The sequence below is a fragment of the Pyricularia oryzae genome, chromosome 4, assembly GCF_000002495.2.
Source record: "Pyricularia oryzae 70-15 chromosome 4, whole genome shotgun sequence".
Classification (NCBI taxonomy): Eukaryota; Fungi; Ascomycota; class Sordariomycetes; order Magnaporthales; family Pyriculariaceae; genus Pyricularia; species Pyricularia oryzae.
The window spans coordinates 4,017,294-4,034,660 of record NC_017851.1 but is presented as its reverse complement, the minus strand read 5'-3'; the positions used below and the strand labels follow the sequence as shown (position 1 = coordinate 4,034,660).

The window sequence follows — 17,367 nt, the reverse complement described above, 5'->3', positions numbered from 1 at the left end:
ATGGGTTGACAACGGCATCTTTCTACCCATACCACAAGTTGGGACTGGCCAGCCATGGCTTTTGATCGTTGGTGTAGTTTGGTTTCGAAACAATGTAAATTTATTGGTTCAGTACGAGAGAACCAATTGTTTTGTCTCGAGGCGGTAAAGCTAGCACTAAGCCAAACCTGTGGGGGTGGGTGGCCTAAAAATTGCCCACTTCTCCACAGCCCAGCGGCGTTTCTCATCCACAGCTGGGTTGGTGCCAGGGGATGTGGACGTCGTAAGCTGAGCGGGCTGTGTGAGCCTGTGAGCCTAGGGGCGGGAATGAACTCCCTCCCATGATCCATCTGCATGTACAACAATGCAAGGATCTTCATGACTGCGGCCTATGGAGTTTGCTTGAATCAAGCGATTGAGAGGACAAAGACCGGTTCGTTTATGGTCTGGTTAAAAGATTCCGAGCCGCGGGTTGACTTGTACTACCTACCTTACCTACTTACCTGTAAGAAGAATGTCGGTACAGTGCTTTACCGTGGCTAAGATGGCTAACTGTCGTTTCGTCCCAGGTACCTCATTTATACGGTAGTACAAACAACCCCGACCCTGCCCGCCGCACGTCAAGTTGTCAACATAGGTAAGGTGGCTTGGCGCCCGGATATCCACCCAAAATTCCGTTCAATTGTCACCTACCTATGGCTGCTCAGGCTCCACAGGCGGCTGTCAATGATGGCTTAGCTTGCCTAGGTTCTCCGTACCTAAACAATCATAGGCTGTTCGGAGTCCGGACCACTTTCACAAAAAGTACGAAGATTGAACTCCCATGGGTCAATTATGCCAAGAAAAATTTGTGATTCGACATGGATCTGGTTGCGGAGCGCTGCAACTTTTTCCAACAGCAACATTGTTTGTACTTACCAAAACATCGTAGCCCGCAACACCCGCCCAAGGCTACGCGTTTACATTGCATTGCACCAGCTCTCGTCGCAGAGATACAATCTTGCACAATTCGTCTTTTACCTTCTCCAGGTGTACAATCACAATCTCTTCTTGGCCCCCCAAAAATCCGACCTTCGTCAGAAAACTCATTCATTCATCCATCCAGTCGGCCGCCGTCTTGTGTTGGCAGCGGCCGAAAGCCATTTTGTCTTGCGTCCTGAACTCTCCAAAACTTTGCCCATTGGCTTTCCAACGCGTCACCGAACAACTTTTTCACTGTGGAAAAAGCGTTCTCCAATTCAATTCTCCCTGCATCCGTGGCGAGTATTTGCTCGACTGCACTAGCTCTATCGTTCCGTTCCCTTGTGTATACCCCAATGCCCGCTTCCCTAAAGTCTGTTCTTGATTTGGAGAAGGAATTTCCGTGTCACTCTCTCCATGCATGACTCCACCGCGTCTTCTGGCAGTTCTCTTGGCCCGGAAGGGTTTGCAACGTCCGCAGCTCGCGATGCACCAACGACAGTAACTGCAAGCCCTGAAAAAATCAGCCTGGATTCCGATGATACCGACGAGATGGGCAGCAATAGTTCCATCTACAGGGACGGCCCAGATAGCACAGCGACGGATGCTTCCTTTCACTCAAAATCTGACCACAGCATTCCCGAAAGCCTGTCAGCCGCCTCAGACGAACGAACCAGCGAGCCTCACCGACAACTCGACAACCCTCAAGATCCACAGGAACAGCCTTCTCGCAAACGAAAAACGGACGATCGACAGGGAGATGGCGAACCAAAGCCAGATGATAAAGCTGGGGCAGAGACCGCCGCGGAAAGGTCCAAAAAGGTGAAGCTGGATTCCATTACAGGAATGCCTGTTCCTGCAGTGAAGCAAACACTTCCACTGGACCGCTCTCTTCTACCTGTCGAGATATGGCATTATATCTTCACATTTTGTCCCCCAAAAACTCTTGGAAACCTCATGGGTGTCAACAAGTTGTTCCACTCATATCTTGATCCTTCTTTGTGCACCCCCTCAATATCTCGGGAGTCGCCCACGACCCCGGGTCCCGCCGTCGTCTTGAAGCCAGACTCGTTATGGAAGGCTTCAAGGCGCGCATTTTGGCCCTGCATGCCTGCTCCTCTCAAGTCTATGTCTGAACTTGACATGTGGAAACTGGCATGTTCTTCAGCTTGCCATCACTGTGGCAAGCGTGCCGGCGATGCTGATCATGCAACCGCAGAGTCTTCCCCTGGACCGGGTATGGACCGCGTCGCCGTCGTGTGGCCGTTTGCAACTCGTACATGCGGACCCTGTCTCGTTAAAAACTCTGTCAAGGTTTGTATCTTCCTTTTTCCAGACTTCTGCAACGTTGTCTGACTATTTCACAGGAGATCGACCTGCTCCTGTCCTCCTCTACTCCATCGGCTCTTATGGTTGCGATTCCGTTTGTATTGTTGACCGACAGGCTGGATGCATACTCAGCCTCCATGGCCGAGCGTGGCCAGCTACCAAAAGAAGCACAATACACAAAGCTCTTTTGGAAAGAATGTGTGGATCGGCTGAAGAACGAGTTCTTGGAAGTCAAGGCGTTGGGTATGGCCACGACAGAGGAGTGGCTCAAGGGACTCGAAGGCCGGGGAGTCGAGCTGCAACAGGACTCGTCAAGATGGGAAAATTATGCCAGCTCTGGTGGCATCGATAGGCTGCGGTCTAAGCTTTACATCGGTTATGAGCTGGAGGCTATAGAAAACTCGAACACTTCCATACTCAACCAACCTCATATTTCCGGATCAGCCACCACGCAACCAACCGTCACTTCAGGAGCCAGCACAGGTAGGCCAGACTCGCGGGGTCCTCCTAAGACAAGATTGAAATTTGGACTGACCAAGCCTTGTGCCGACATAGCCGTGGCAACGGGCCTTGCGTCTCTGCCCCCTCGCACCAACATCGGATCTAAGCATGAACGAACCCGGGAAGAGGTGGCAGAACTGAAAGCTGCACGGAGAGCTGAGATAGAGCGACGCGCAGCTTTACTGGATCCGCCCATTCAGCCAACCTTGCTGGTTCATATACCATCATTCCAAGCTGCCACACAGATCATCACACCGCTGGATGACAGCAGCTGGGAGTTGCTCAAACCGCGTCTGCTTGCGCAGAGGGCAGATGCTGAACAACGCGAGAGGGAGGCTGCCTTACAGGCAACCCTGCAGCAGGAGCTTGCAGAACGCCGTAGGGCTGCAGATGCCAACAAGGATGACGAGGTGTCTGATAGCGACTGGGACGAACTACAAGGACCCCTGCGGGCTCGGATCTCGCGCTACGCTGACGACTTCATAGAGAACAATTGGGACGACGGTGATAAGGTTTCCAAGGACATGTGCGGAGAGTTTGCAGCTAGCGTGCTACTTCATGTCCGGAAGCAGTTTTACGCGGATGTCGCCAAGGATGCCGCTGCTGCTAGAGCACTCGGAAAGAAACCGATCGTTGACCCGCCTAAAGGACCCTTTACTCAGAAATTGACGCTGGAGAACATGAAGTGGATCTTCGACGTCAAGATCAGACCTCATACAGAGTCGCTCAGAAAGGAGCTATTTCTGTGCAACGGCTGCGACGCCAACTTCAAATACTACGGTTTTGAAGGAGTGGTTCAACATTACGCGGCCAAGCACACTGGTGCACTCAGCCTCGGGAGCATAGTGGTCTACTGGCGTGCTGAGTGGCCAGAAATCCCACCTTTCCGCCCGAATCCGCGTGCAGCTCGGCAATTGCACAACCAGGCACAGGCGCAAATCGCCCAGCAGCAAAAGAATGGCCAAATGCGTCATGTCTACCCTCCTTACCAGACTGGTATTGCTTCAATTCCTCCACAGCACGGACCGGCGTATCCCCCTCCTCCTCCGGCTGCCGCACCTTATGCTGCACCCCCTTATCCTGAGACCTACCAGGGTGGTGCGCAAGGGCCGTCGTACGTGTCACCGAGCTTTGGTCCAGGCCAGCAGGTTTATGGTCCTCCGGCCTATCAGGCACCTCCGATGCCTTACCATCCACAGTACCCCGGACCCCCAGTACCTGCCGGCGTCTACCCGCCTTCGGGATATGGACCAGCCCCTCCCCCCATTGCACCCCCTCAACTCACCCCGCAGCTACCTGCAGGAGGATACAGCCATAGCCATGGTCCTTATCAAAGCAACCCTGGCTATGGTTACGGCAGTGGCCAGCCAGGACCAGATCGCTATCGTGTTCAGCTGGAAGAGATGGCCAAGCTTTCTCGTGAACTATGGAATTCGACTTCGAGTGTCAAAGATCTCCCTGGGAGTGCTAGATTGCAGGCTATCATCTACCACATGGCGAAACGGTTCCATGCTAAATTCAACGAACCTGCACCGCTCACCATGTTCATAGATGGCCTGTCGGGCAACAAGGACATGAGACCAGTTCGAAATGTCAATGGGCTGCTGTGCAAGCTTTGCCATACCGGTTACGTCAATCCGCCGCCAACAGAGCAGGATCGCAAGTCGTTCTCCATGCCCCAGCTAGTCAACCACTTCCAGAGCAGGCACGTTGAGCCAGCCATCGCCATGGGTGAGCATGCTCCTGTTCCTGAGTGGACCTCGGACATGATACTTCTTCCCGACCTAGCTGGCATGCAAGCCCTTCGCCGATCTGCCAGTAGCGACAAACAGAAGGAAAAACTACTGGGCGAATCGCTTCCTCAGATATTCGAGACCCCTGTCCCTCCCAGTAACAATTCTCATCTAGCACGGGAAAGCCGCTGGCCGAGTGCCTATGAACCCGCCAATTCGCTGCAGGATGCATCGCTCGATAAGCGTGATGTTTTCTACGACTCGGCGTCTTTGACTACTGATTCGCGGGCAATCAATGGCCATGCAAACGGAAACAAGTTTGGGGCCATTGGCGACGGGGCTCCCAAGTCTTCTCATGGCACTCAAGCGCAACAAGGGCAGGACGGAAGGAACAAGAAAAAGAAACACAGCAGCAAGGGTAACAACAGTGGCTCCGGCACCTACCGGGCAGCGGATGACTGGGCTCCAAGGCCTGACACAGGCGGACCCAGGGCTTGTGATCCCATATATGGTGACGAGGACTCACTCCACCAGGGCGACAAAGTTCGTGCCATGTGGGCACCTGCCAGAGCAAAATCAGTTTCCCGTGAAAGGCCAGCCCCCATCGGCTCGGAAGTTGGAAAGGGCACTATTAGGCCTCGTGGTCACACTCGGCAGAGCATGTCACTTTCCAGGCCCTCACTGCCTAGCAAGCCTCCCACAAAAGAGTTAATTCCCAGCCCTATCTTCCGACAACAGCACCATCCGCCCACAACGCCCGCGCATCAAGCACCGAACGCTTTTGAGCGAGAAGGCTCTGACCCGTTGGCGGCATTGGAGCTCTACCTGGACCAGGAGCGTAATCGCGCAGCTGCCAACATGAGGCAGCAGCCCACCACAAAGCCATATGTCGATGATCCCCGCAGGGACTCAGACACATTCCCGGGGCCCCAGACACAGTATCGGCGTTATAGCAGCGGACGGGCCGATGAACGACGTCGATCTCGCTCTCCTGGTCCGAGATTTGCCAGGTATTCCGATGAGGCTCCGCCTGAACATTACCGGGAACGAAGCCCTCCACCCCCACATGTAGAACCGGCATACGGTCATCGAGCTGTTGTCTCGCAAGACTTGCTACCTTATGACCGCGTGCCGCCGATGGCCTCTCGTGACTACTACGGAACCCACGAGGAGGAGCGTCGCTCCCGCCCACCCGTCGAGTACGAAACTTACGAGCTCATTAGGGCTCGTGACGCTCAGGGAGAATATTATATAAGACGACCGGTATTAAGGCGGGGCCCCGAGCCAGGGCTGTACTACGCTGGCACCAACGCTCGCCTACCTGCGGCCGAGAGACCGGTATATCCCGAAAGCACCTACCCTACCTATGATCAGCCCGCAGGTGCAAATCATCCTCCACCGGTGTCTCGTCAATCGGCGCACCCCATGTATGATTCACGAGCGCCAGCGCCTTTTGTGAGACAGGAGTCAGTTCCTCACTCTCGTCCAGATACTGGATTTGCTGAGGAGTATGACCCCCGTTACCCATCAGCCCCGCCTCCACCTATTGGCTCAGGGCGGCCTAGATATATGTGAAGCATTTCTATTGTGACGGAAGGATGTCTTTCCTGTTGCTGAGATATTTCTGTGCGATATTCTCTGGGCTGCGCAGCGAATTTAGAGGGAAGGAGAAAAGATATTCATGGACTGCAACAAATACTTCGGCAGTTGTTATCAGGATACCAGTTGAGACAGCAGAGGAACGATGTACAATACAGGAGAAAAAAATGTACTTGTAGCCCAGTATGGGGGCCAACGAATCACGTAATTCATAACTATAATATAGAAGATGAAGCATCGGCGACTGCAGAAGGCATGACCTCACTACAGAGTAAATTCACTTGGAGTATATACAACTAACTAGGGTATGCCGCTGCCGGGATGATATATGGTTGACTTGATGACCAACACATCCACCAGATGTGAATTCAACTCCTGATATTTACAGTACAACACTGGCATTTGATTACGCAAGGGATTACAAGCCCCCGGGACATATCGACGGTGAAAGCCCAATATTAAGTATGTGTGCGAATAATATAAGAATGGCATAAGCTTGAATTACATCGCTCCGTAATGGGAGGGAAAAAGGAGTTGTGTATATGGTAAAAACATGCCATGCCACCCCCAAGCAGAGAAAAAAAACACACGGGGTGGCTGCAGCTGAAATGGGGACGACAACCTTGGCGGCGTCCCTATCCCCCAAATCAGCAAACTCAAAAGTCCTCTGAAAAGCTTACATGTGCCAGGTAGGCAGGTATTTTAGGTACCAAGACAGGTTATCTGGGCAACCTGTATCTGTTTTCCCTGGCACTCTTCCCGCCTTCCATATACCACGTCTTTTTCTCTCTGTATTTACATTTAGTCCAACATGGCGCAAACAGCTTCATCATACCACCTCTGAGATGATTTTGGCTGCCTCGCGGTACGTTTGAAGCAGCTTCTCGCACTTTTCGCGCTCCTTGACAACACCATCATCCTCGTAAAGGAGCTCCTCGAACAAGGCCTCCTTGTACAGCTCACTAACCAACCGGTTCTGCACTACATCCTTGCAATGGTTTACCAGCAGATGCATGATGGCCTTGGGGACCGTGTCCGCAATTGATTCGCGGACAATGTTGAAGTAAGACGAGATGAGTGCACGGATGAGCTCCGTCTCCATGGCTTCCCTGTCAGTCAACGCCGGCTCTCCACTGTGACCCTAGATTGGTTTAAAAAAAGTAGGGTCAGTATTCTGAAGTGCAATTTTATTATCATAGTAACAATCCTGGTCCCCCAGGCAATCGGAAAGTGGAGATGAACTCACAAATGGCTGTGCAAACGAATCACCACCGCCAGGTTCCAGTCCCATTTCCTGCTCCGTATCACGGTAGGTTTGAATGGGGGACCTCAACATCCTGTCCTCGTTCCTGCGTGAGCTTGGGGCGAGGGCAGAGTGCGAGTTTTGCGCAATATGCCTAGGTGCCGATGGCTGACTTGTTGGCAGGCCTCCGGGTCCGTCCTTGCCAAAAAAGTACGTCAAAAACGAATCCTTGGCGTTGCCTAAGCCCTGGCCGTTGAATCGCGCGGGCGATGCCGAACGACCCATCCCATTCAAGGTGGACGCAATCCCGCTCGCACCGTTCTCCCGGAGGCCTGGTGACAGACTCCTACCCGCCTTGGCAACCTGCTTACGGAGCGCTGTGCCTCCCGCACTGTCGCCACCAGCTACACTTGCCGTATCGTCTTGGTCTTCAGCGTTGTCACCGTTTCCGAGCTCCTTGAGTCGCCGCTTTTCTCGCCTCTCGCGCTCCTCCAAAATGATCTTCTTCCGTTCCCGCTCTTGCTTCTCGCTGACAACATTGCTCATGGCAGCCGTGGCACCAAGGAAGTTGGGGTGGTTCGTGTTTATGTATGCCCTTTGGATGGATATGAGTGATTCCACATACGTCGACGCTGGCCCCAACCGTTCCCTCAGCAGGTCCGAGACGACCTCGATCAGCTTAGCCTGCAGCCTGGGGAACCGCGAGAGCTCCGTAGAGCCACAGGTGTGGCAGATCTTGATGAGCTCCTCGTAGACCAGCTCAACACAGCGCTGACTTGGCAATTCGAGAAGCTTGATCTGAGGCTTTACAAGGAGATCAAAGGCCAACTCTGGAACAAAAAGACTCGGGCGAGGACCAGTTGAGTTTCGTATGGCAGTGCGAATGTCCAGGGCTGTTAGGTTGGATGTGGGGTCTATCGACTCGAGTGAGCTTCCGAAAACAGAGTTGAAGATATAGTAGATCCTGGCTCCTCCACAAAGCTCCTTGGTGGAGATCTCGGTCGAGGTACCGTCGATGGAGGAAATAAAGGACGTGGCAAAACGGGTCATCAACTGGAGAATCAGCGAACCACGGTGTTCCTTTCCGTGGAAGTGCATGTCGCCATAGCTAGCCAGCTCCTGTTGTGTCTGTCCCATCAGGGTGTTGAGTCTCGCCTTGATGTCTGGCAAACGGTCTCGGATGTGTGACATGAGCGTCTGGTTGAGTGTTTTGGCGAGGAAGTAGGTACCGCACCGGGTCGATATGTTCCTGTAAGCGGGGTGGTGCTTGAAAAAGTCGGACTCAGCCTTAAGCGCATCTTCCATGGGCTTGTTGCCCTGGATGTCCTGCTGCGATCGGTTGACAACACCGACCCAGCCAAGCTTGAGCGGATAGACGCGGCCAGACAGAATGTCGAGAGCATTGGTGCCATGGTCCATAAGATCGACTTTGGTAAGAACACCGATAGTCCTCCTTCCCAGTCCGTCAACATGACGGGCCAGTTTCAAGGCCTCGGAGTTGACAATATCGACATTTGCGGGAGAAACAGCCAGGATAATACTATTGGGTTTGGCAATGTACTCGGAGATGAGCGTGCGTGTTTGCTTTTCTATGTCACCGGGCTGGTCTCCGATGGGGACCTAAAATCAGAATTATCCCAAAGTTAGCCTTGGCTCCTTGGGCTAGAGTGGACAGTTGACTTGAAGCAGTTTAGCATTGTTGCAGGGCACAGCACATACCTTTGTTAATCCGGGCAAATCCACAAGGGTCAGGTTGAGAACATGTGGTGAGTAGACTTTGAGGTTGATAGGCTGTCGGTTGATACCCTTGTTCGTGCCTGCTATTCTTGCCGTCTCGTTCTCGATCTCGCGCTTGACGTCGCCAAAGTCTGTGAATCTACGGTTGGGTATGTGGTGGAACTCTGCCCATTCGCCAGGCCTAGCGGCGTCTGGAGATCTGTAGCCAACATCGACTGCGGCGCCGTCTTCCTCCGGAACGTTGATGAGCTGGAGAATCAGAGGTCGCCTTGTAACAATCCCACTGCCACGGGGCAGAAAATCCCTTCCGACAATGTTCTCGAGGACCGAAGACTTTCCGGCTGACTGGGATCCAACGACAACCTGCGTGCGCATTACAAACAGTCAGTCAGATCAGGTATTGTATACCACGGGCTCCAAGGGGGTTTGTTGCTCCTCCCATGGTGGCAACCGGTGCACATACAATCTGTGGTAGATCGAGAGAGTCGTTGCCGATTGTGTTGAAGACCAAGTCCTGCAGTTTGTTTACTGTGGACAACAAATCGTCTCCGAGGGCGGCCATGGCGAAAATCGGTTCCGTGGTCTACAAAGAGACCTTGAAACAAATCGAGATCGAATCGCAAAAGTTTGTCGGAAGGACCAGAATTTTTTTCTCTCTCTCTCTCTCTCTCTCTTTATGGCGGCGTGGCTGATAAGCTAAGTCGGCTTAAGCCCAGGGCGTGGAACACGGAGCCTGGTGTTTACAGCAAACGGGTTTCACTGGGCTGCTAAAAGCTGGATGCCGCTTCGACGTCAGAGTAAGGCAGGTAGCAACCAGACCAGCTCCCGTTCTGGAATTTCTTCGGATGGTAATCTGCAGCTGCAGTAACCAGGGCCTCTTTTCTCTCTCTCTCTTTTTTTTTTTTTTGTTATTTGCACAAGACTGGATGAAGGGAACAGCAACCACACAAGACAAGACAAAAAAAGGGACCCGTCAGTGCATGTTTGGCTTGGGCGTCTGTTGGTATTTTTTTTTTTGTTTTTGTTTTTGTCCCACGGGCCAAGGGGCAAAAGAATTAATTGCCTATCGATCATCCAAGTGGGTGCAATCGCGTCGGGTTGGCATATCTTCCTGGAAAATGAGAATTATGCGCGATCCTGGCTGGTTGCCTCAGGCTTCCATGGATGTCCACCATGCAATGCTGTACAGTACAGTACAATGGCGCCCCGGGCTTGCCCGAGGGCCCCCCAAACCCCAATTAAACATTAAACCCAGCAGCGCCCATGCGACTTGCAGGAAAAGCGGCGCGCAACCAACCGTGCATAAGGCAGGAAGACAGGCTCCATCTCTCGTGCGAGAACAGACAACCGACAGACAGCCCGGAGCAAAACGGACAGTCAAGAGCTGACCTCACCAATGTTGGGTCTATTCAGTCACCTGGATCCACAGTATTTAAATCGATTTTACTCCATTCTGCTGCTTTTGATGCCAGTTCGCTGAAGAGCTTCGCAAGACCAACCCAAGTGTGCCGACTCACGACGCCGAGGTGATCTATTGAAATTTTGAAGCAGTTTCTGGTGTACTCTATCAGTTGCCATGAGTGCTTTCGGTGGACCAGGCGGTGGCCAAATAAACCAGAAGCCCATCCCGTGAGTTTTGCTGGGCCTCCTTTTTTTTTAATAACAAAAAAAGGAATCGAAGCCATACCCCCATATCATTTTATTGTCTAACCTCAACATATATAGACCACAACGGGGTAGCTTTCCTCTAGATCACGATGGCGAGTGCAAGCATGTCATGACTTCATATCTTGCTTGCATGAAAAAGGTCAGGGGAGTCAACGACAACGAGTGTCGTGAGTTTGCCAAGTCATACCTGGCTTGTCGAATGGATCAGTAAGTGACTTGACTGTCAGTATCGCTTTCAGAACCGCACTGACTGGAGTTTTGTAGCAACCTGATGGCCCGAGATGAGTTCAAGAACTTGGGATTCCAAGATGTTAAGGATAGTTCAAATAAGGGCGACCCAGCGAAAAAGGGTGAGCTGCGTTGGTAGCAAACACCACAAGGCGCCCATGTCGATATTTTATTGCGTTCCAACTATATGGGGTTTTGCCCTCATCAATGGACGTACCTGTAATACTAGGATATATGTGCATCAAAACAATTGTTACAATACCCAAGATCCACACACACATCAAATTCACGTTGGTTGATCGTTTGAGAGAGGTGGTCGGTTAACCGTTAGATGACTTAATTGCCTGTTCTATTGGGCTCTATCACGGGCAATATCTGAGTGATATTTCTTGGTTGACAGAAGTCTCCAAACGTTGGATGTGTTGGTTCACCAACAGTCGGGGCACCAACATGAAACCGAATTTGGAAATGGTCAGTCACATCAGCTTTGAAAGTGAAAAGCGCTTGGAAAGACAGGTAGGTAGGCAAGGTACTCCTTGTTAGCTTTAGTAAGTCGTTTGTTGTATAATAAGCCAGAGAGCTGAATAACCATCTTCAGTTTTTAACAAGCAGAAGATAACGTCGATGGTAGGTGTATGTATTCCAGTCTAGACTTCGTCAATGTTGGATACGACTCAAAAGCCGGTTCACAAACAACACACCAAAGTCCCACTAACGTTACCGCACCTTCTAGACCAGTTCACGTTTGGGCCCACAAAAGATTAGGCTGGTGGGTCCCTAATCAGTACCCAGTAAGAAGGTTCATGAGTGTAGCGTACGGTAACTGAGTCCTCCTAGCCTCAGGCATCAACGTTCGGGACTTTACGAACAAGACAGCTTTTGGCTACAAGCATTATAGGTGAAGATCCGTAGGAGCTTTGATCACCGCGGACAACTTGAACTTGCAGAAACACCAGTTGCTAAGCAAAAAAGAAAAAGAAAAGATACCAAGTTGCCGGCAACCGTCCTCGCGATCTTCCAAATTTTTTCATCACCAAGAACCGATCTCAACCGAGAAGTCTCGAAAACAGCGCGGCGGAACAAACGATTGTCACAATGTGGATCATCAACTGGTTTTACGATGTGCTGTCGTCGCTCGGCCTGCTCAACAAGCACGCGAAGCTGCTTTTCCTCGGTCTTGACAATGCTGGAAAGACTACATTGTTGCACATGCTGAAGGTTTGCCGCTAGTCTCTGGATACCAACATCCTTTCAAAACCGAACATGGTCATAGAACCTGGGATTGGGTTTGCGAAACTAACAGCTCCGCTCCCCGCTCAACAGAACGACCGTGTCGCCATCCTCCAGCCTACTCTCCACCCGAGTGAGTACCCGAACGAAGTTGACATAACATAACCAAACCCGTGAGAACTTCTCTGACAGTCGCTCTTCAGCCTCCGAGGAACTTGCCATCGGCAATGTCCGCTTTACCACCTTTGACCTGGGCGGTCATCAGCAGGGTATGTCGTTCTTTACATGCCACCTCGGATGCACCGGACACGCACGTCCCGGGGGCCCACCGCCATCTGGGCAACGCAAGCCTGCACATGGAAGTTGATGATGCTGACGTGTTCAAATGGTTTTGCTTTCCAGCCCGCCGCCTCTGGAAGGACTACTTCCCCGAGGTAAACGGTATTGTTTTCCTTGTCGACGCCAAAGACCACGACCGTTTCCCCGAGGCCAAGGCGGAGCTGGATGCTCTCTTGTCGATGGAGGAGCTGGCCAAGGTGCCGTTTGTCATCCTGGGCAACAAGATCGACCACCCCGAGGCCATCTCGGAGGAGGAGCTGAGGCACCAGCTCGGTCTTTACCAAACCACCGGAAAGGGCAAGGTGCCCTTGGAGGGTATCAGGCCCATCGAGGTGTTCATGTGCTCCGTAGTTATGAGGCAAGGTATGTGCATTTTACCTATGGCGGCTTAACTCATATTGACCATACGTGGCCCCACAAAACTAACCAACATCGACTTACTCGTACTTACAGGTTACGGTGAGGGTATCAGATGGCTTTCGCAGTATGTGTAGAGGAAGAAAGATACCAAGTTGCAAGTATTCTGTTTTTGTTTGGAGCGGGAAGGTCTTGGCGATGAGGCGCAACACATTCTCTATCTGATGGTACGGCTGTTTAATCCGCCAAGCTTATTGGTTGCCCATACTACTTTTTATTGTGCACGGGGTTCTTTCTCTGGGTATAGACGCAGGCTGTCATATATGGCTGCTCCATGGAATGAGGCCGCATGGTATGTGTAGGCTTGTCCTGCATGTCGTGTGTTGGTGGATTCTATAGTCTGTTTTTGGTAATGCGATGCTAGGCGAATAAGGAAACGATTGCTTTTTTTTCTTCTCTCCTTTGCCCCTCCTTACGTTGGGAAACACAGGTAATTGATGACATGGTGCTTGTTTGTACCAACATTTCCCAAGTCCGCGTCCTGGCGTGCACGGCCCGACCATCACGGCCGGCAAGTTGTTCAACGTTGATTTCTTTTGCAAATTTAAAGTGGTTGGTATCCAGCCAGGTAAGTTTTCGGACCAACCGGCTGCATAAAGCGTACGGCGTGTTGGTTGAGGTAAACTAGCAACGCCGAACTTGCGAGCTGCAGAATACAAGCTGTCCATTTGTTGACTGTATAAACTTGATGCTTCAGCAGCTGAGAATTCAAATTAAACATCATTTCGAGGGAATATGGATTTCAGACAATATCGCTAGGTAAAGAGGGGGTACCTTTTGGTTGACTACCAGTGCTAGATGTGAATCTCAATTATGTAAGGGCACTATCCCCTGTATCGTATCGACGTCATTTACAGCCCGCATTAAGCTGAAGCCCACCCACCCCCGATCTGCACCGATGACAGGCATTGATTGACATACCACCTCACACACCCAGACAAGGCATGGGTAGTACAAACCAAGCCTGCGTTCCTGAACAACGTGATCAATGTACCATTATCGAACAGCTTTTATTTCACGACAACATCAGACCGCCGACAAAAGATGATCGGTTAACCATCAAAATTCTTTTCTCTTCCGCCTGCAAAATCCGCTTAATTTTTGTTTAGAAAGAAGCGGCTCGTAGCCGACCTGCTGAATAGAAGAACGAGTATATCGCATTCATCTCTGGTGCGAGGTCCTCTTGCCTCGGCTACGACTGCTCATTTCAAGCAAAGAAACGAACATCTGTGTTTATAGCTCTCAACTTCTCGCCTTGACAAAACTCGAACCTTGCCGGCTTCAAACCGATTCAACCGCCAAAACTTCCTCCCGTCTTAATATCGCCCGACGGGTGACACTTGAATTTGGCAAAATCACGGTCCGCCGCAGCGTGACAAGAACCTCCTGCGGCGGAGCTCAGCGTTATACAATAATGACCGAGAAACAGATCAACGTTCCTGCGAGGGCATACGGCTTCCCACCAGACGCCTATGATCCTTCGCTTCTTCCCGATTTTGACGTCAGTTTTCTCCGCCCGGAGGATCTCGAGGCCTTTATCCAGGCGCTATCTGCTCCAGATACCACCCAGCCGCCCGACGACGGCCTGGCATCTCCCCGCAGCCCCAGCGCGCGAAGCTTTAGCAGTTTTGACTTTACCAAGCGCGCCTCGAGCGTACTACCCGACGATGCACAAGTCGTCGCTGCGCATGCGGCGGCCGCCGGCGGCGAGACTGCCCCTATCCCAGGCGATAACGATACCAACAATGCCAACGGGTTTGGCAACAGCTCGAGCCAATCTTTGTTCATAACGGCACAGTCGGATTGGGCCCCCGTTCATGAGAAAGTTGTAGGCTCTCAGACACATCGGCAAAAGAAGAGCTCGCGGCGGCGGAAGCGTTCCAAGGCTGTAGCCCCGGGGCGCCGAACGCGTGACGAGACTCGCGAGGGGTACCTATACGGACTTCTGAAGTGGCCTTTTCTGCTCATAGTCGGGGCATGGATTGTCGGATTGGCAGTCACGTACTTGTTCACACGCGCCTATATTTTCATCTACGAGCAGTTTGTGGCTTGGAGAGGCCGCAGAGAGAAGCTTCGTCGCAATATGCGTGCCACGTCACGGTATCCCGACTGGGTCAAGGCTGCTCGGGACCTGGACAACTTCTTGGGGAATGAGGCGTGGAAGGAACAGAACGAGTTCGCCTACTACGACAGTAAAACCGTTCGGCGCGTGTGGGATTCCCTTCGACGCTCCAGGATAAGAGCGGCGCAGATGGAAGCGAGCGGGTCTCAGTCATCGTCGTCTTCCAACGAAGGCAAGACAACGCCAATCGAGGATCTCAAGGTTCTGATTGAGGCATGCGTCAAGAACAATTTTGTTGGTGTGGAGAACCCTCGGCTCTATAGCCAGACGTACTACGGCACCAAGAATCTGGTGCAGAACTACGTCGACGAAGGTGCGTGCATTAGACTCGATCCCACCCCCTGTTTAACGCAACTTGCAGCTGATCTAAGACATTGTCATGATTCTAGTCGAGAAAAGTCTCACGGCCTTGCTCGAAACTAAGCAGCTCAGCATGGAAGACAAGAGGAGCATTTTTAAACGGGTTAGTGCAAATTACGGACGTACCGCGCTCTGCCTTTCGGGCGGCGCTTCATTCGCCTACTACCACTTTGGTGTCGTCAAGGCTTTGCTGGAAGAGGACCTTCTTCCCGACGTCATCACGGGAACAAGTGGGGGTGCTTTAGTCGCGGCTCTTGTAGCTACCCGCACCAACGAGGAGCTAAAGAAGCTACTGGTCCCGTCCCTGTCGACCAAGATCACGGCATGCAGGGAGCCCATAACCGTTTGGTTCCGAAGATGGTGGTCCACCGGGGCCAGATTCGACTCGGTTGACTGGGCGAAGCAGTGCTCGTGGTGGTCACATGGGTCCATGACATTCAGGGAAGCATATGAGAGGACGGGTCGCATCTTAAACGTCTCGTGTGTGCCCGCCGACCCACACTCGCCAACAATCCTCTGCAACTACCTGACCTCTCCTGACTGTGTCATTTGGTCTGCAGTCTTGGCTTCGGCTGCTGTCCCGGGCATCCTCAACCCTGTGGTGCTCATGATGAAGAAGGCAGATGGTAATCTTGCGCCCTACTCATTTGGGCACAAGTGGAAGGATGGAAGCCTGCGGACTGACATTCCCATCCGTGCGCTGAACCTGCAGTTCAATGTGAACTTCACCATTGTCAGTCAGGTAAACCCACACATCAATCTATTCTTCTTCAGCAGCAGAGGCTCGGTTGGACAGCCCGTCACGCATCGTCGTGGCAGAGGATGGAGGGGTGGCTTTTTGGGCAGCGCTACTGAGCAGTACATCAAGCTCGACCTCACCAAGTGGCTCAAGGTTCTCCGGCAGCTGGAGCTTCTTCCTAGGCCACTGGGTCAGGACTGGTCGCAACTATGGCTTCAACAGTCGTTCGGCGGAACCGTCACAATCTGGCCCAAGACGATCCTATCCGACTTTGTGCACATCCTCTCTGATCCAGATAATGCTCGTCTCGCACGCATGATTCACGAGGGCCAGCAGTCGACGTTTCCCAAGATCAAGTTCATCTCGAACAGGCTGCGCATTGAAAGACTCATTGAGCGTGGTCGGAGGGAGACGAGGCCTTATATCCGGCGCGGTAGTGTAGAGAGCATTATCAGCGAGGATGACCTTCGGGAGCTCTTACTCCTTCGAGGATCTACCAACGGCACAGATGAGGAGATCACCACCAACGACGAGATGGAGTTTGCATCGGACGAGAAGGCTGTGCTTACTGAAGATGAGGGGCAGTTCGATGGTGTCACTGATAATACAGAAGGCAGCCCTCTTTTGAAATAGTCTCTAGATAATAGCAAGAATGATGTCAAAGGTTAGGCTAGTATGCCCGTCATAGAAGGAGTCGGTACCGTCATAGAAGAAATAGGCAACGCCATGGGAGTTGTGCCTATCAGGAGGACCTTTCGAATTTTTGCGAACGGGGATGAGGTGTAAACTAGTTTGATAGACCATCTGCATTTTCTTTATGTACATCATTATTACTGCTTTAGTTCGGTTATCTTTTTTCTCATGTCATTCGATGAGAAGCTTCCTATTTAGTGGGTGGTGTGTGCGTCTAGCGCAGTTTAGTTTCTAGCTTTGCCCAGTTCTATGTAGATGGACACATGTGAGCCTTTTTTTACTCAAGTCAGCAGCCAAATTTGGATTTTATGCCAGCTCCCGCCAGTCGTCCCCCTGACAGACAAGAATCTATGGGTCTAGGATCCCATTCTGAAGCATATCGCTGGGCTTCCGCCGCCAGGAATTAGGAATATTAAGACAAGAAAAGACACGGGGAAAGGGAGAACAAGATTATGAGAGCTGCATAACAAGAAAAAAAAAAAGATAAAAA

At 51.8% G+C, this 17,367-nt stretch overlaps 5 protein-coding genes across 5 annotated transcripts; 4 read left to right on the top strand and 1 right to left on the bottom strand.

Moving 5' to 3' along the window:
• Positions 1-846: 846 nt before the first annotated feature.
• Positions 847-6,417, top strand: MGG_06360 (uncharacterized protein). Its single transcript, XM_003717170.1, has 3 exons — positions 847-2,253; positions 2,307-2,751; positions 2,824-6,417. Exons 1-3 carry the CDS (start codon positions 1,357-1,359, stop codon positions 6,075-6,077), a joined length of 4,596 nt encoding a protein of 1,531 aa, XP_003717218.1. The 5' UTR covers positions 847-1,356; the 3' UTR covers positions 6,078-6,417.
• A 122-nt stretch (positions 6,418-6,539) lies between these two features.
• On the bottom strand, positions 6,540-9,995 carry MGG_06361 (dynamin-A). Its single transcript, XM_003717169.1, has 4 exons — positions 9,545-9,995; positions 9,064-9,444; positions 7,348-8,964; positions 6,540-7,242 (listed from the first exon to the last, which is right to left on the bottom strand). The coding sequence occupies exons 1-4, from the start codon at positions 9,641-9,643 to the stop codon at positions 6,931-6,933; spliced, it is 2,409 nt and encodes an 802-aa protein (XP_003717217.1). The 5' UTR covers positions 9,644-9,995; the 3' UTR covers positions 6,540-6,930.
• Positions 9,996-10,345: 350 nt separating this feature from the next.
• MGG_12850 (cytochrome c oxidase assembly protein COX19) lies at positions 10,346-11,297 on the top strand. Its single transcript, XM_003717168.1, has 3 exons — positions 10,346-10,710; positions 10,807-10,956; positions 11,014-11,297. The coding sequence occupies exons 1-3, from the start codon at positions 10,658-10,660 to the stop codon at positions 11,114-11,116; spliced, it is 306 nt and encodes a 101-aa protein (XP_003717216.1). The 5' UTR covers positions 10,346-10,657; the 3' UTR covers positions 11,117-11,297.
• A 529-nt stretch (positions 11,298-11,826) lies between these two features.
• On the top strand, positions 11,827-13,412 carry MGG_06362 (small COPII coat GTPase). Its single transcript, XM_003717167.1, has 5 exons — positions 11,827-12,195; positions 12,301-12,340; positions 12,411-12,476; positions 12,610-12,909; positions 13,000-13,412. The coding sequence occupies exons 1-5, from the start codon at positions 12,073-12,075 to the stop codon at positions 13,038-13,040; spliced, it is 570 nt and encodes a 189-aa protein (XP_003717215.1). The 5' UTR covers positions 11,827-12,072; the 3' UTR covers positions 13,041-13,412.
• A 468-nt stretch (positions 13,413-13,880) lies between these two features.
• Positions 13,881-17,149, top strand: MGG_12849 (patatin-like phospholipase domain-containing protein). Its single transcript, XM_003717166.1, has 2 exons — positions 13,881-15,398; positions 15,475-17,149. The coding sequence occupies exons 1-2, from the start codon at positions 14,378-14,380 to the stop codon at positions 16,815-16,817; spliced, it is 2,364 nt and encodes a 787-aa protein (XP_003717214.1). The 5' UTR covers positions 13,881-14,377; the 3' UTR covers positions 16,818-17,149.
• Positions 17,150-17,367: the final 218 nt, after the last annotated feature.

Excerpts from the sequence above, each read along its gene's own strand:
- MGG_06360 (XM_003717170.1), top strand. The coding sequence starts at position 1,357 with ATGCATGACTCCACCGCGTCTTCTGGCAGTTCTCTTGGCCCGGAAGGG. Across the intron at positions 2,254-2,306 it reads TCGTTAAAAACTCTGTCAAG|GAGATCGACCTGCTCCTGTC; the intron begins GTTTGTATCTTC and ends ACTATTTCACAG. Across the intron at positions 2,752-2,823 it reads CACTTCAGGAGCCAGCACAG|CCGTGGCAACGGGCCTTGCG; the intron begins GTAGGCCAGACT and ends GTGCCGACATAG.
- MGG_06361 (XM_003717169.1), bottom strand. The coding sequence starts at position 9,643 with ATGGCCGCCCTCGGAGACGATTTGTTGTCCACAGTAAACAAACTGCAG. Across the intron at positions 9,445-9,544 it reads CTCTCGATCTACCACAGATT|GTTGTCGTTGGATCCCAGTC; the intron begins GTATGTGCACCG and ends ATGCGCACGCAG. Across the intron at positions 7,243-7,347 it reads ATTCGTTTGCACAGCCATTT|GGTCACAGTGGAGAGCCGGC; the intron begins GTGAGTTCATCT and ends AAACCAATCTAG.
- MGG_12850 (XM_003717168.1), top strand. The coding sequence starts at position 10,658 with ATGAGTGCTTTCGGTGGACCAGGCGGTGGCCAAATAAACCAGAAGCCC. Across the intron at positions 10,711-10,806 it reads ATAAACCAGAAGCCCATCCC|ACCACAACGGGGTAGCTTTC; the intron begins GTGAGTTTTGCT and ends CAACATATATAG. Across the intron at positions 10,957-11,013 it reads CTGGCTTGTCGAATGGATCA|CAACCTGATGGCCCGAGATG; the intron begins GTAAGTGACTTG and ends GGAGTTTTGTAG.
- MGG_06362 (XM_003717167.1), top strand. The coding sequence starts at position 12,073 with ATGTGGATCATCAACTGGTTTTACGATGTGCTGTCGTCGCTCGGCCTG. Across the intron at positions 12,477-12,609 it reads CCTGGGCGGTCATCAGCAGG|CCCGCCGCCTCTGGAAGGAC; the intron begins GTATGTCGTTCT and ends TTTGCTTTCCAG. Across the intron at positions 12,910-12,999 it reads CTCCGTAGTTATGAGGCAAG|GTTACGGTGAGGGTATCAGA; the intron begins GTATGTGCATTT and ends TCGTACTTACAG.
- MGG_12849 (XM_003717166.1), top strand. The coding sequence starts at position 14,378 with ATGACCGAGAAACAGATCAACGTTCCTGCGAGGGCATACGGCTTCCCA. Across the intron at positions 15,399-15,474 it reads GCAGAACTACGTCGACGAAG|TCGAGAAAAGTCTCACGGCC; the intron begins GTGCGTGCATTA and ends TCATGATTCTAG.